The following is a 14,493-nucleotide window of genomic DNA, read 5'->3' on the forward strand; positions in this document are numbered from 1 at the left end:
TCTTAATTTCTCAGAAAAAAAAGACAGTAAAGGCTTTGGTGTGATATAGTCAAAGTTTGGACTCAAGCCCGATTGAGATCCAGCTCCTCCACAGCGACATAAAAGATTCATTTTTAACTATGGCAGAGAAGTTGTTGCCACCAAAGGTGACACAACTTGTTATGAGCTTTAGGAAACAAATTGTTTTTTTGGTTTTTTTACAGTCAGGATGGTTTGGAGGATATTTTCCCTGAATACAGTGTTGAATTTCCTCATTTCATCTTTGTCTGATATTAAAATATGTTTAATAATCTGAAACATCTAACTGTGACAAATCACAACACCTACCCTAACTTCTTTTTATATTAATCCTCCTTCCTGATACAGTTGTCCAGTAGAAAGGTCTCTCACACCATAAAAGCCATAAAAGGTTATCACTAAAGATCTTAATGTTATGTAAAAATGTGGAAGAAAATGATATGACTGTGAAGCAAAGTCCATTCAAGTATTTGTGGGAGATTCAGAATGTTCTGAACGTAGAATCAATGTTTCAAAATTATCTTTTCCTACTACTGGTCAAAATAGAAAAATAACTTTTTTGTTCTGTTGCTCAAAGCTACAAAATCTTGTTCCAATGAAAGCTAAGTTTGCTTTTTTATTTATAAATTTAAGCATCCAGAGTCCGTAGAAAGAGTGGGGAGGTGCAGAATCCCAGCTGCTTGAGAGCATCCTTCATTAGCAGAATGTCGGTATCATCAAAAAAATAAAATGAAACACCACTTGAAATATATCACTCTGTGTGTAATGAATTTATATAACGAGTTTTACATTCAGAATTGAATTAGTGAAATAAATTACCTTTCTCTGAGGTGCTGCAGTTCTGTAGAGGAGCAAGTGTGGCATCTTAAGCTGCCTGTCAAGATGCCACTAAATCGCCAGAAGCATTTCAAAATCCAAAAAAAGGAGCGTCTGATCTTATGCTAATTCATTAAAATGCACTTGTTTACTTTCTTAATTTTCTTTTTATCCCCCAAACTGATTTTACTTTTAATGTAGGATTTTTTTATGTCTGATCTTCCTAACTTTCTCTGCATAGTACTGCTGTAACTGTTAACCAAAGGTCTGAAATCAGAAGGTATACGTCTACCTGGAGTCTCTGTTAGTAGCAATAATAATATTTTCATATTTCCTTTGATGCTTTATTTATGTGACACTAATGAGTTTAGTGAAAGATATTTGTTTTAGGATGAAAGAAAGAAAAGATCACAGTTACATTATAGGCTGAACTGCATAACAGGACACATATTTATTTTGGTGTTGAAGCAGCATATATTTATTTTTTTAATTCAGATTTTTCTTTGACATTCCTTTAAACTTAGACATACAGGAAAATTAATGACTAACTCTCATATCCACAACTGTTATTCTCTTTGCTTCTACTATACATTTAAAAAGAGTGAGTTGTTTTTAGAACATAAATCATCATTTTTATTCTTTTTTTGTTCCAAGCATACTAAATTATTTACCTTCCTTTGCTTCTGTATGAATTATTACAGAGTATCTTTATTTATTTTCCTTTCATGCTTAGGAGACGAAAGATCTGGAAATGCATTAAAGTGTGATCATTTTGCTATTGTTAAGTCTTTTGTTCTTGTCTGCTCTCAGTCTTGCTACAATTTCTCATTACTGACTTCCGTTCTTCTTTGCTTTGAAATATTTTAGAGCATCAGCGACGGGACAAAAAAGACGGAGGATCTTCTCCTGGTAACAATCCTTTGAAGGAGGTAATGAGCAGAAGGTGGGGCTCATTTGGAAGTAATTTAACAACAAGGCTGTATTAGCTGTGAACTCATGACTCAGTAGTCAATTAAGTTTTCTTCGAGCAGCTCCTCATCGACACCTTCAAGAAGGAAAAGGCATCTAATTTAAAAGCAACTAACTGAACAAGCTGCATGCCGTGTCTGCGTGCCTTTCCTTATTGAGTCTCTTTTGAATGGATGGTTTAAACAGTTGTTGCAGTTGACAGGGGAGTCACACCAAAAGTCAATGTTTAGATTCTCGTGCACAAGCAGAAGAAAAAGATCTGGACAGAGGTTTGGTGGAATGCCTCCATCTTGATTTTTCTCCCTTCTTTCTAATTAAATATGTTTCTCTTTGTGGGTCAAGAGGAGTGTGCAACAGATTTAACAAATTTAACAGGCATGTGATTAATGAACACACAGCAAAAACATGTTTTGGTGACTTTAAACCACATACATGCAATAAAGAATACTCCAGTAGACTGTGTGGATTGGTTGCATCGTTGTTTATTGTGTGCTGTTGTTTTTTTTAATGATCACTTTCCTGAAAGCATCAAATTCAGTGTTTAAATTTTAAAAAACGTTGCTGATCACAAGCACTGAATTCTGTCTACTCAATGTAACTGGTATAATCAAACAGCACTATGTTTATATCGGTGCATACGCTAGACCCTTTGGGTTTAAATTCACAGCTTTCATAATGAAGTATTCATTAAATTTACAATACATGCATTTTTAATGCAATGTTCCAGGAAATAAGTAGAAGGAAGAGAGTTTACCCAACTTTCAGAGTGGGTCTAGTTATATTTTCATTAAGTAAAAAAAAAAAAAAAAAGATGGTTAAATTACCGGAATCCTAAAATTGAGTTTTTTGGGTATTTAGAAAATGTGATTATTGTCACATTACATGCAAGTTATATTGAAGCAAACAACACATTTTATTATTAGATCCAATGAATAATTTATCTACTTACTAAGCTTTGTTTCTGTGCAAACTTCAAATATTTCTAAATATTTTACATGCTTTGCTCTTCACTGCAACTAAACTTCAGTCACTGCGACATGTTAAGTCCAAGACAGAACACAAAACTTGACACTGACCCTTTAATGTAGTGAAGATATGCAGTCTAGTCGCGTCATGAAGGAATCTGTCATTAGAAGAACCTTACGCATTTTTAAGAAGCCCATTCAGAGTTTCCTTTGATCTGTTAGTTTGATCATTTTAGGAACAAAGGCAAGAAATATGTCAGTGCGTCTGTCACAGGCCAGTGGGAAGAAAAAAAAAAAAAAAACGGAGGCAAGCTCAACAACCACCTATTCAAAAGAAAAAGACGGAGAAGTATGAATCACCCTTCTGACGCCTTCCTTTTCACCAAGTTTGGTTTAAGGTCACAAAAAGCTGCAGGAGTGGAGATTTATGCATTCATGCCACACTCGCTATTCTGCAAGCTTTCAGGCATTCATATTGGAGGCCTAATATATTTTAGATGCATGCAAGTTGTTTGATCTGGTAGCGCGAGAGTGTTGTTCACCTGCAGCAGTTTTGCCCAATGTCATTTTGTATTTCCACCGGAGTTGTATTCCGTTCTCGAGGTTGCTCCACATTGTTTGAAAAAGAGGAAGTCCTGAGCCAACCGAGAGCCGACAAACAGGGAGACAAAACTTACGAAAGATGTCTTCATGTGTGACTGCACAGATGCCTGCCTCAGCACTGACTCCGGGCGGTGTCTGTCATGTTTGGAGTGTCAGTCTACCTCTGCCTGTCAATTTCAGTTTTTGTAAACCTTCCTGTCCATCTGCATCAGCGCAGTTCTCTATTCAAAATTTCACCTGCTTGCCTGCTTGTTTGCTTAATCTACTTCAATCTGTCAGCCTGTCAGCTCATCTGCCATTTTAAAGACTTATCATGCAGTATGTTGATCTGTCTGCGTGCGTGTGCGTCTGCCTATCTGCCTGTCAACTTTAATGTGTTTTTTGAAATGCTCTATCCTGACAGTGATGCCACTTCTTTTCCCCCCTCAAACTTCTATATTGCAGTTCTTTCCTTTCCCCTCTTCCCCTCTTTTACTAGCATTACATGTCAAACTATTCTTTCCAGCATCCTCCGTCAACCTCTGATATTGCAGAACTTTGTGCCTCATCCTTTCTTCACTTGCTTCTGACCTAAGATTGATCTTGTGAACAAATACTTTGTTGCCAAGTGTTGTACTACTGTAACAAATTCAAAATCATTTGTGCACGTTTTTACTCTGCCTGTCATAATTTAAAATGAGGAATGATGCATTTCTAAAGAATTGAAAGAAAAAGATTGTTTTGACTTCTCTGCTCACCAATGCACTTCTCTCTGCCTGCTCCCTATTTCTTAACTCACTCCTCTCATCTGACAGAACCCCACTTGTAGCTTGTTGTTTTGTTTTGTTTTATATTAACTGCATTGCTACATCCACATTTACAAGCAGGTTGTAAATGTGACTTTTAAATCCTCAAAATGAATATATTTTGATAAATGCCCCCAACTCCCAGTTTGAAAACAGCATAATTAGCCAAACGGCAATGCAGTAAAAACAAACACCGTGCTGGACTGAAAGCCTGCTGGCATAGCAACAATGACATATGTTCACCTTATTTTTCCCGCAGCTCGTCAGGAGGTCTCATTGCAATGCATATGTCCTCTGGTTTTAGATTTTAAATGTTGGGGTTCTGTGGCGAATAATTTGCGATGTTTACTCTGAAAAGCAGTGTTTAACCTTCCTTTACTCATTATTCAGCACCGTTTCATTACATTACACTCTCATTTAAACAGCGCAGCACTCTGAGCTCCCGTCACCCACCGGTCAGACGCATGACAGAGAAGAGCGCCGTACAGTTTGCAGTTTGTATGCTTAATTCCTGTAAAGTGGGACGTCTCACATGCACTCATTTAAACGCTAATTCAGATGGCATACGGGTTTAATGTTCCACAGTGTGAGCAGATGGATACATTTCTTGAACGGCTTATTTTTCTGTGCTCAGTTAATCAAAATTAAGGTCCTAACTTCTATCATTTTATTTCAGACAATTTGCGACAGGCGAAAGAAAACCATTTCTAGTTGGAACTGTAACAAATGAAGTGGTTTTAATGTGAGTTAGCTTAATTTAGAGCAGGTTCCTGTCAAGGATGAACTGACACAGTACCGATCTTTTAGCGGGATAATTATCAGAATATTATGACCAATCATCACTCATGAGAATAGAGCATTAGAGAGGATCAAGGCATCTGGAGGACGTAGAGAGATTGTTCAAAGGAGAATAGTCAAAGGTTTTATTCTCTGTACGTTCCAACCTTGTTAAACATTATTAGAGAAAACAAAAGGCTGTCAAGGTGGGAACATCTGGGGGGGGGGGAAAATCATTGATAGCAGATTTCAGTAATTTTGCTAAAATTGTTATTTATTAACAAGATTTTTTCCTCCACTGAAAATATGTTTATGCCACATCAATAATAATAATAATAAATAATCATTTGAAAACTTTTTACTCATCTATATCATGGATGCCAATCAAAGTGGGTGTTAGAGAGTGTTGTGCATATGCAAAGAAATACAGGATTGCAGGAACAGAAAGGAGTGTAGGGGCAGTTTTGGTTAAAAGTGAGAAAGCTGCTGAAACCTGCTGCGTATGCATGTGGAAACCGATTTTATGTGGTCTGCTCAGCCACAAACTCAGCGATTAGCCACAGAGAGATCTCGAACATCCTCTAAAACTGGTGAAGATGACGAAATTAAACTCGGAAAGACCTTGTGGTACAGCCGATGTGGAAAACAGGAATTGCTCTTCATGGATAAAGTGGAAAAGGGATGTGTGGGAAGGCTGAGTGATGAAAGGAAACAGGTTGGAGGGAGCAGCATCAGTGTAAAATGTCGGCTAGGAGATTGTGAGGAAACTCAAGGTAACAAAAATAAATTGGCATGTTTCAGGTTTCTGGACATCTGTTGCTGCCCCCAATCCTTTTGTTTTTCCTCATCCAGCAGGAGTTCTCCATTTGACCACGTCTCCAAAGAGCACAAAGCTGCTTTCTGGCTATTTGGACTTTTTTAGTTTGTTTCAAATTGAGCTCCTCTCTCCATTTGACCCTCTTCACAAGATTCTCATTCAACTGTACAAAAATATTTAAATATCAACACAAAAAAGTTGAATGTGATTTATGGCAGTGATGTATCTGTATGACAAAATTTAAAATTAATTGCCTTTAAGGCAAAGTCATCTGCAGCTACAACAAAATAAAAACAGAACTCGGTAACTTAATTAAATAAATGGTCTTATTTTAGGCTTATGCGATACAAAAGCAAACCTACATAAATAAAAAAAGACTTTTGTGTGAGTTTTAGGTTGATTACAGTAAAATGTGCCACATATCTCCCAATTTGAACATCTTTAAATAACGACTGAACATCATTCGCTAACTGTCTCTTTTCCCAGCATGATGGTTGATGAAACTGGAGATCTGACATAAGAGATAACTTAAAAATATTGTCCTGTGTCTGACTAACGTTACCACCATTATTTGCTTGATATCTTAACTATGACAGCTATATCAATGGCTCTTAAAGCTACATCATTTAACACTTTGTTAAATCGCCATGAATTTAAGATGGGTAAATATTAATCTAAAGCTAAGTCTAAGTCAAAGTCTAACTAAGTCTGTGAGTGTCTCCAAGTGACCAAATAATTATTAGCCTGATTAACCAAAGCATTAAAGATAAGAAAATATTTGAATATTCATAAGTGCAGACAGAGCTTCTGTATGATTAAGGCTGAAATTAAAAACGTTATCAATGGGTTAATTAATGCAGCATGTAAGTTCCTTTTCTGCAGGTGCTTGTGAGATAATACAGTCACTGAGTTGGTGACCCCTATTCAGCAGAACTTCTTAAGCTGTCCAAAGTCTTTACTGAGTTGTGTTTGATGCTTTTTATTGACATTATATGTTTCTATAGATTAAATGTAATGATTTTATTAGTTGACTTTAACTGATGCTTTTATCAGAATGAATCAGAGATTATTTTAGTCTTTCACAATCTGCAGAATCACATGAAGACATTCAATGTCGTTCATATAGTCTTTTAACTTCTATAGTAAAATATTAACTAATGAGGTGCAAAAATAAAAAAACTGCTCCAGGTTGCTCCGACCTGCTGGATTGATGGGCATGTTTGTATCTGCATGTGTTTGGTTCCATCTACTTTGTTAATCCAGTGCAGATATAAAACAAATACTTGAAAACAGTGAAGTTCTACTGCTTTTTGAACTATTTGTGTGTGTGCATGTCAACATATTCAACGAAATGAGTCTATTATGTTCCTGGTGTTGCATTGGATCTGGTCCCAATGCATACCTGACCTTGTAATTATAGCTGCATGTCTGTCCCATGCTTTGATTCCACATTTCCTAAGGACTGCATATGTAATAAAGACAAAAAAAATCTTAACAAAAGTGGTTTTAAAAAACTACATCATTAAAGATTATACCTCAAAGCAATATGTAACTGCATATGAGGAATCTGCTGTTTCAGTCACAAGAAAAGTATTTTTAGTCGCATCAAACTGGCAACAAAAACAAACTTTGAGTCATTTTTGCTTCCTAAAACCCTGAAATAAAAATTTTGATCATGAGCTGTGCAAAGCAAAGCAATGAAGAGCCTGGATCTGAATATTTCACAGTCATGTTAATTTACTTTTGAAATAATGCAAAGCAGAATTTGACAAAATTATTCTGTCTGTTCCCAGTCCAAGATTAAATATTTAGACTTTATTTCAATTTTGGTGCTCCAGCAAAGAAACAAATAACCAATAGTTACTGTAATGAATGCATGCATTCAAATTCTACATTTTTTAATACTTTATTTACTCTGATGGCAGCCAAACATGACTGTTATCGATGTTCTTGGTGCATATAATGTATCCGTGCTCAGAAGCTGGATTAATAAAAGTCAAATTTATCTTAATCTCTCGTGATAATCTGCTGTGTTATCTCTTTGCGCAATGATGTAAGCCACAGCAACATATTTCCATGTTTGATCATATTACTTCTTGCTAAAAAAAGAATAAAACAAGGCTTTGAATGTCTGAAGCATTTTGGGCCCTCAACACACTTTCTAATTAGATTAATTAAAGTTACAAGATGTTTGATGCCAGGGAGGACATGTGGCTGTGTGCGAACACTTCAATAAAGGGGGAAAAAAATCCACACATTTTTAATGTATGCATACATAAAAATAAAAGGAGAAAAGAGCTTTCAATGATATGTCAGTATTTCCTTACTGTTCACTTAACCCCCTGTTGATCATTTCCTATGGTTGCTAATAACTATGCATGCATGTGCGACGCTGCCTGCATACTGATTCTGCAGGTGCAACAAGCCCTTTACAGTGAGAGGAGAAAAGGGAGCCAAGACTAAACACAGTTGCAGCAATGATTTAACACAACTTCTTTCACGGCTTATTAGCTTTTTCACTAGATGAGCAACCCACAGACTGAAAATGCACAAACAGCAAATAAAGCCAAAGCTACGGTTGACTGGTACTTAGTGTCTGTGTTCAGCAGAGAGAATTGGCTGGATCTCTGGTGCACCAATGCAGCTGCATCCAGAAATCTTTTGAACTCCATCCCAGTCACATAAAGCATGTTTGATCCTGAAAAACGCCCCGGCAGTGGTAGAAACATATATGTTGACAGTGCTTGATACGAAGTCTGTATTGGGTATATAATAAACAGCAAAGCTAGAAATTTAAATAAAATATTCTCCTTTTAAAATTTAAGATGTCATTTTTTTATATGTATAACTGCACATAACAAAAATATAATAGTCAAAAAGATGGCCGTGATTTTTTTGTTTGCCTGTCTGAGCTTTTCATGGAGTCATACAAAATGCAATTTCCATTGCTGTTGCTTTTGTACCAGCTTAAGACACAAACTTACTGTGCTAATAGTGGTTCTAGTTTTTAAAGGGTTAGTAATTGCTGGAGAACCCTAAAGAAATTAAACCAAAGCCAAAACATTCAGCATGAATGCAGAGTGAAGCGCAAGAACATTAAAATGCAACCAAATACAGATTACAAGAGAAGGGCAAAAATTTACAATGAGACATGCAGAAAAAATATACAAAAGAAACACCACCCTCAGAAAGAGATACGTGGAATTCACAAGCATCAAATAATAATATAAAAACACATATTTGTTATGCTTCTGAACTGAGAATGTGTCTTTACTGGGTTGTGAGTAATGATCAAAAGGGGAGAAATAAAACATGAAGGTAATACATACTGAACTCCACACAAATATGGCCCCACACTTCCGTGGCATAAAGCTACGTATCTGTATTAATGCAGCGTCTTTGTGACGTTGTGGAAGATTTTAATGCTACCTAGTGTTGAACACATTAAGACTTTTGGATTTAACTAACAAGCTCATTAGATTTATATAAACACCTGCTTAGAAATCTGAACGGCGGAACAATTTCTAGATACACTATTATGATAAACATCCATAACATGTGTTTTGAAGATACACAGAAGCCCTTTCCATCTGAAACAGACGACATGTTGCTAAAAGTGAGTAGAAGCCACAGCAAAGAGACGTGGTGGAGAAAGACATAAGAAGTGAAAGTGTATGTCTATAAATATATATATATAATGTCTAACGGGCAAAGCAAATTGAAACAGGCATTACAAAAGAGAATAAACACAACTACACAGTGGCGCTGATAAGAAGAACACTAACTCAGACCAATTTCATTCTGTGGAAACTAAAGAAAGCAGACAAATAAAGACAGATAAAAGGAGATAATAGCAGGAGATCATAGTCCATTTTTACATCTGCATCTAAACACACACAAGAAAACCTGAGCTGATCCCTCCTGAAGTCAATAGCGAACTGAAAGAGAGAGATTTAAGACTGGGAGGGAGGGAGCTGATGTTTGTTTAGCCACATGGGCTTAGAGTGTCATAAATTAATAGTTACTGGGTCTGTGACATGTAATTGCTGAGGCTGTTGACAGTGCAAAAACAAAGACTGAATGGAACGTTGACAGAAGAGTGATTATGGCGTTTTCACTTAGATCAAACAAAAACTTATCCTTTTTTCGACTATTTTTGTTAACTTACTTCATGCTTCAAAACATGAAAAGTCAAAGTATTCATTTATAAAGAAACTCATTTGTGTCAGATGTACAATAAGCAAATCACAACTGAATCAAACAACTAAACTAACTAAATGTTAACAAGCACGATCCCAGGTTTATTCCTGCTTTGTTTTAACAAGGCATTCCTTACAAATAAACTTTTCCCAACTCTGGAATAATTACTTTTGAGAACAGCATCAGAAAATGTCCATTCATTTGAATGTTAGAGCCACATCTTGTCCCATTACAATCACACACAGCCTAAATACATATTTGTGGGTGTGTTTTGTGAAATAACACAAAACGGGAAAGAAAGAAAAATAGTCGATGGGGATTTTTGCTTACAAATAAAAATCAGAAACATGTACTGTGTATTTGCATTTAAACCACCAAATGAATTGTAGGATGATTTCACTGCAACTGCAACTAAATGCTTCTTTTTGCTCAAGCACAGTAGAACTGCATGTTGACTGGGCCATTCAAACATAATGGATATGATTTGATCTATGGCATTCCTTTCTAGTTCTGGTTGTGTGTGTGGAGTGGGTGTAAAGTGAACCTCCACTTCATCCTCAAGTCTTCTGCAGCCTCTAGCAGGTTTTCTTTCAGGGTTTTCCTGTGTTTAGCTCCATACATCTTCATTACCTTTATGTTCTGAAAACATAATTCTAAAATTATGGATTCCAAGCCTACTAGTGATGTAAACAAAACAGAAAAAAGTGAAGAGGAAGACATGGCCAAGCTGTCCCCATACCTGGAGGTGTTAACAAAGGCAGTTTATTCACATTCTACTGCATTATCCCCTCACCAACAGGTATGACTGGGAAGGTGTGAAGACAAAAGTCAGTTGTCTGGCTTATCAAGTCAAAAATATACATCATCAAACGTTTTCCACTTTTATCCCGTTAAAATTGAAGTTTATTGTTGTGCGACAATGTGGAAAACTGCAATGCAAGATATTTAGACGAGGCAATTCTGTTTGCTTTTGATCCTTAAGAGGAAAGTTAAAACTAATAACTCAATGTCTGTGATTTTCAGTCACATCTTTATAAATTCACTTTAGCAATATTTCATGAGAAGAACACGAGCTCTGTCAGCGAACTGTGCACCATTCAGAACCGCTCTAACGTGTTAGCTTTGTGTAATTGAGATTTATGTCCTTCTCTTTCCACCGAAGCGCTTCTCGCACAACAACCGAGCAGCTGCCGCATAAAACATTCAGATGACAAGAAAACACAGGATGTGCGTTTGCGTGTGTGAGAGCGTACCTGTATTCTTCTCGAGTGAACACGGGGATAACAGAGGGCTGAAGCACTGTGATTTCCACCAGAGTCGTGTTCTCTTTCACAGGCTCGCCGTGATCATAGGCCACCACCACCAGCTGTTAGAGACACATGCAGATGAAGACAGAGTGGGTTATGACTATATAATCCCATATGTTTCCCTCTGGCATATCTGTTTTTTCTGCTCGCACCGACTTTCTTCTTTTTCATTTAATTGGTGGTAACTAATGTTAACAAGCCCCAAAAGAGAAGCGCTGACTCTAGAAAAAAGTCAACATAAAATCAGAACAGGCTTACTTTCATATTGCAGTTTTTACATTTCTATACAATGTTCCTAACTTATAACATTTAGAAAATACATGCACTTGGCTTATGTGGCAGTTAAAAGCTTTGCTCGGTCTCAGCTGATTTAAGTTAGTTAGTTATATATATATATATATATATATATATATATATATATATATATATATATATATATATATATATATATATATATATATATATATATATATATATATATGTATATATAATTTGCTCCTCCACAGAGCAGAAGTGCTCAAAGAAACCCAAAACTGAGACACCATTAGCTAATTATTTTATATGCTGTTCAATGAGATTTAGTCACAGCTCTGGAACAATTTTCTTCTTCCTCAGTCTCGATCCAGAACGTAAACACAGCGGTACAAACAAAGTAAAATGACTCATCTTAAGGACATCCTGCATTTCTACTTCAATCAAAGGCCAATCAAATCTAGGTGGACAACCACATCTTAGCAGGTTTGCAATTATAATATTAATTAAATACAAGTTAACTATTTATGGAAAATGAGATTTTATGAAGAAAAATACCTCTTGAGTTTCTGATTGCAGTGGGGCAAAATGTAAAATTCAAGGTTGTGAATACTTTTGCAAGTCACTTTTATTTGCTACATAGTATTATTGCTGTATTTCACACTAAAACAGATTTGAATCACAAAGAAATGAATTAAAAAGGGCAAATTTAAGTGTTTCCCATTTGCAACTGACAACCTCAATGTTCCTACCTGTACAAGGGTAATGAAAAAAAAACACAGCTTACACATATATTTAGTTCAATTATAAAAAATACATCACTTTAAGCATTTTTTTTTTTTTTTTACAAAAGAAACTGGGTATGTACTCACTCTGAACTTTAAGTTGGGTTCCTCGTTAAGATTTACTCTGGTAACCACATGACCTTTCTCTTCATCTACATCGAATATACTGGCAGAGTATGGATAGGCCTCCTGGTCCACCTTGTAACGAATTAGACCTGCGGGGGTTCCCTGCGAAAAGGAAAAGCAGAGCACGCGTAATGTCGATGGGTTTGCCGTAGATGATTAACTGCCTCTTTCATGCTTAGCCGAACAAATATTTCTTGAAACATAATCTAGCGTTGGAAGAGAAATGTTCTTTTGCAGCGGTGCTAAATGTCACGCTGTCCCTAAATTTAAATACTAATGATTGAACATAAAAACACCCAGTACCATTTTGGACACCTGGGGTTCAAGGTTTAATAGTCATAAATTAACCTCCAGAGTGTTAAGGATAACAAGTAGTATGAGTAATTTTGCACAGAATGGTGGGAAATAGAAAAACATTTCACGTCTATTTCTATGCCGAAGTTTCAACACATGTAGTTCTGCTGATATTTATTTTGTGAGGCAGATAAAAAAAAAAGAGTGTTGGAAAAAATATTGTAAGAGTTTGACAATGCAAACCAAGTAAGGCAAAATCAAAGCAGACACGCTAAACTGATTGAGCGTGCTATTCTCATTGGCACTTCTGGACAAAAATTCTGACCAACAAGATAAGATAAAAAAAAAGGTCAGTGTTCAGTTAAATAATATTCAGTAAACTGGAAAAAATTGCATTAATTACGCCACTGAACCTCTCTTGATATCAATACTTCTGCAAATAATTCAAGGTGTGACTTTGCTACAGCAATAAAAGCTAAATTTACAGGAAGACTGACACATTTTACCAAGAACTGCATTTAGGCATGTGAAGGATGTTTTAGAAATATCAGCTATATCATAGAGTATCTTTAAATAAACTGTACAATGTTCACTCCCATATTAAAGGCACACAGGAATGAATATTAATGTCACACAGCTTCATTTCAATGATTTTATATCAACCAAATCTATGCTGAAAAACATATTTTGATACATTTTAGCAGCTACACACCGTTTGAAACTGTCTGCCTATAGAAATGAATGAAAGTCATTGGAAAGTCCTTGTGCAGATAGAAAGACATACTATGTGTGTTTGTGTGGGTGTGTGTCTTTAAAACACTGTTGAAGAGTGTTAGTGGTGCTACTCAATATGTTTTTTATTACCTAATTTTTCCCACGGAGTGCAAGACAATTAAGGAAAACATCCAGTCAAAGATTCAACTCAATGACATAAAGACAAATTAGCCTTGTAAAACTTTTATCTATTAACTACAGCACTGTGGCGTCTAATAAAAGATCTTTATCGCGTGTAACTAGGGGTTACACGCAACAGGTCATTCAGTCATATTCAATCACACTAAATGATTCATGGCAGCAGTTTTATTAATAAAATACACTAAAAACCCATGCGGTTAACGGACACTTGAAGTGACACAATGTACAATTGTTGTGATCCCAACAGAAAATTAAGGCAGCAAATTTTTAGTGCAATGATCATGTTTTGTGACAAAATGTAGCTTTAATATCAGAACAGCACTGGTGAACAGTACTGCTGAGCTGCTTGTTAAACGTCTCCATTAAATGTGTTGCTACCAAAAAAGTTTGAAATGAGTCGACAGAACCTAACAGATGAACAACGAACAAAAAAATTTGCATCAAGATGTGTGTATGTGTATATATATATATATATAAAAAAAAAAAATTCCCTTCTCACCCTCCGCGGGTGGTCTCTCTTTCATCCTCTGAGCTCGGGTCCTCTACCAGAGGCCTGGGAGCTTGAGGGTTCTCCTCCAGTATCTTGGCTGTGCCTAGAACTGCACATTTCTGGACTGAGATGTCTGATGTTGTTCCTGGGATCTGTTTGAGCCACTGCTCCAGTTTGGGGGTGACTACCCCGAGGGCCCCGATGACCACAGGCACCACTGTGGTCTTCACCTTCCAGGCCTTCTCCAGTTCCTCTCTGAGGCCCTGGTATTTCTCCAGTTTCTCGTGCTCCTTTTTCCTGATGTTGTGGTCACTTGGTATTGCTACATCCACCACAACGGCTTTCCTCTGTTCTTTATCCACCACCACAATGTC

At 36.4% G+C, this 14,493-nt stretch overlaps 1 protein-coding gene across 1 annotated transcript in view; it reads right to left on the bottom strand.

Annotated features, from left to right (window-relative positions):
* Positions 1–14,493, bottom strand: part of LOC106927976 (protocadherin-15-like) — a 134,790-nt gene that overhangs the window by 36,947 nt on the left and 83,350 nt on the right. The window contains exons 21-22 of the mRNA XM_088001069.1: positions 12,382–12,522; positions 11,204–11,316 (exon numbers count right to left, since the gene is read on the bottom strand). Coding sequence (XP_087857195.1) covers positions 11,204–11,316; positions 12,382–12,522 — 254 coding nt within the window. The remainder of the gene's footprint in view (positions 1–11,203; positions 11,317–12,381; positions 12,523–14,493) is intronic.

The sequence above is a fragment of the Poecilia mexicana genome, unplaced genomic scaffold (assembly GCF_051168715.1).
Source record: "Poecilia mexicana isolate PSO_F unplaced genomic scaffold, ASM5116871v1 scaffold_19, whole genome shotgun sequence".
Taxonomy (NCBI): Eukaryota; Metazoa; Chordata; class Actinopteri; order Cyprinodontiformes; family Poeciliidae; genus Poecilia; species Poecilia mexicana.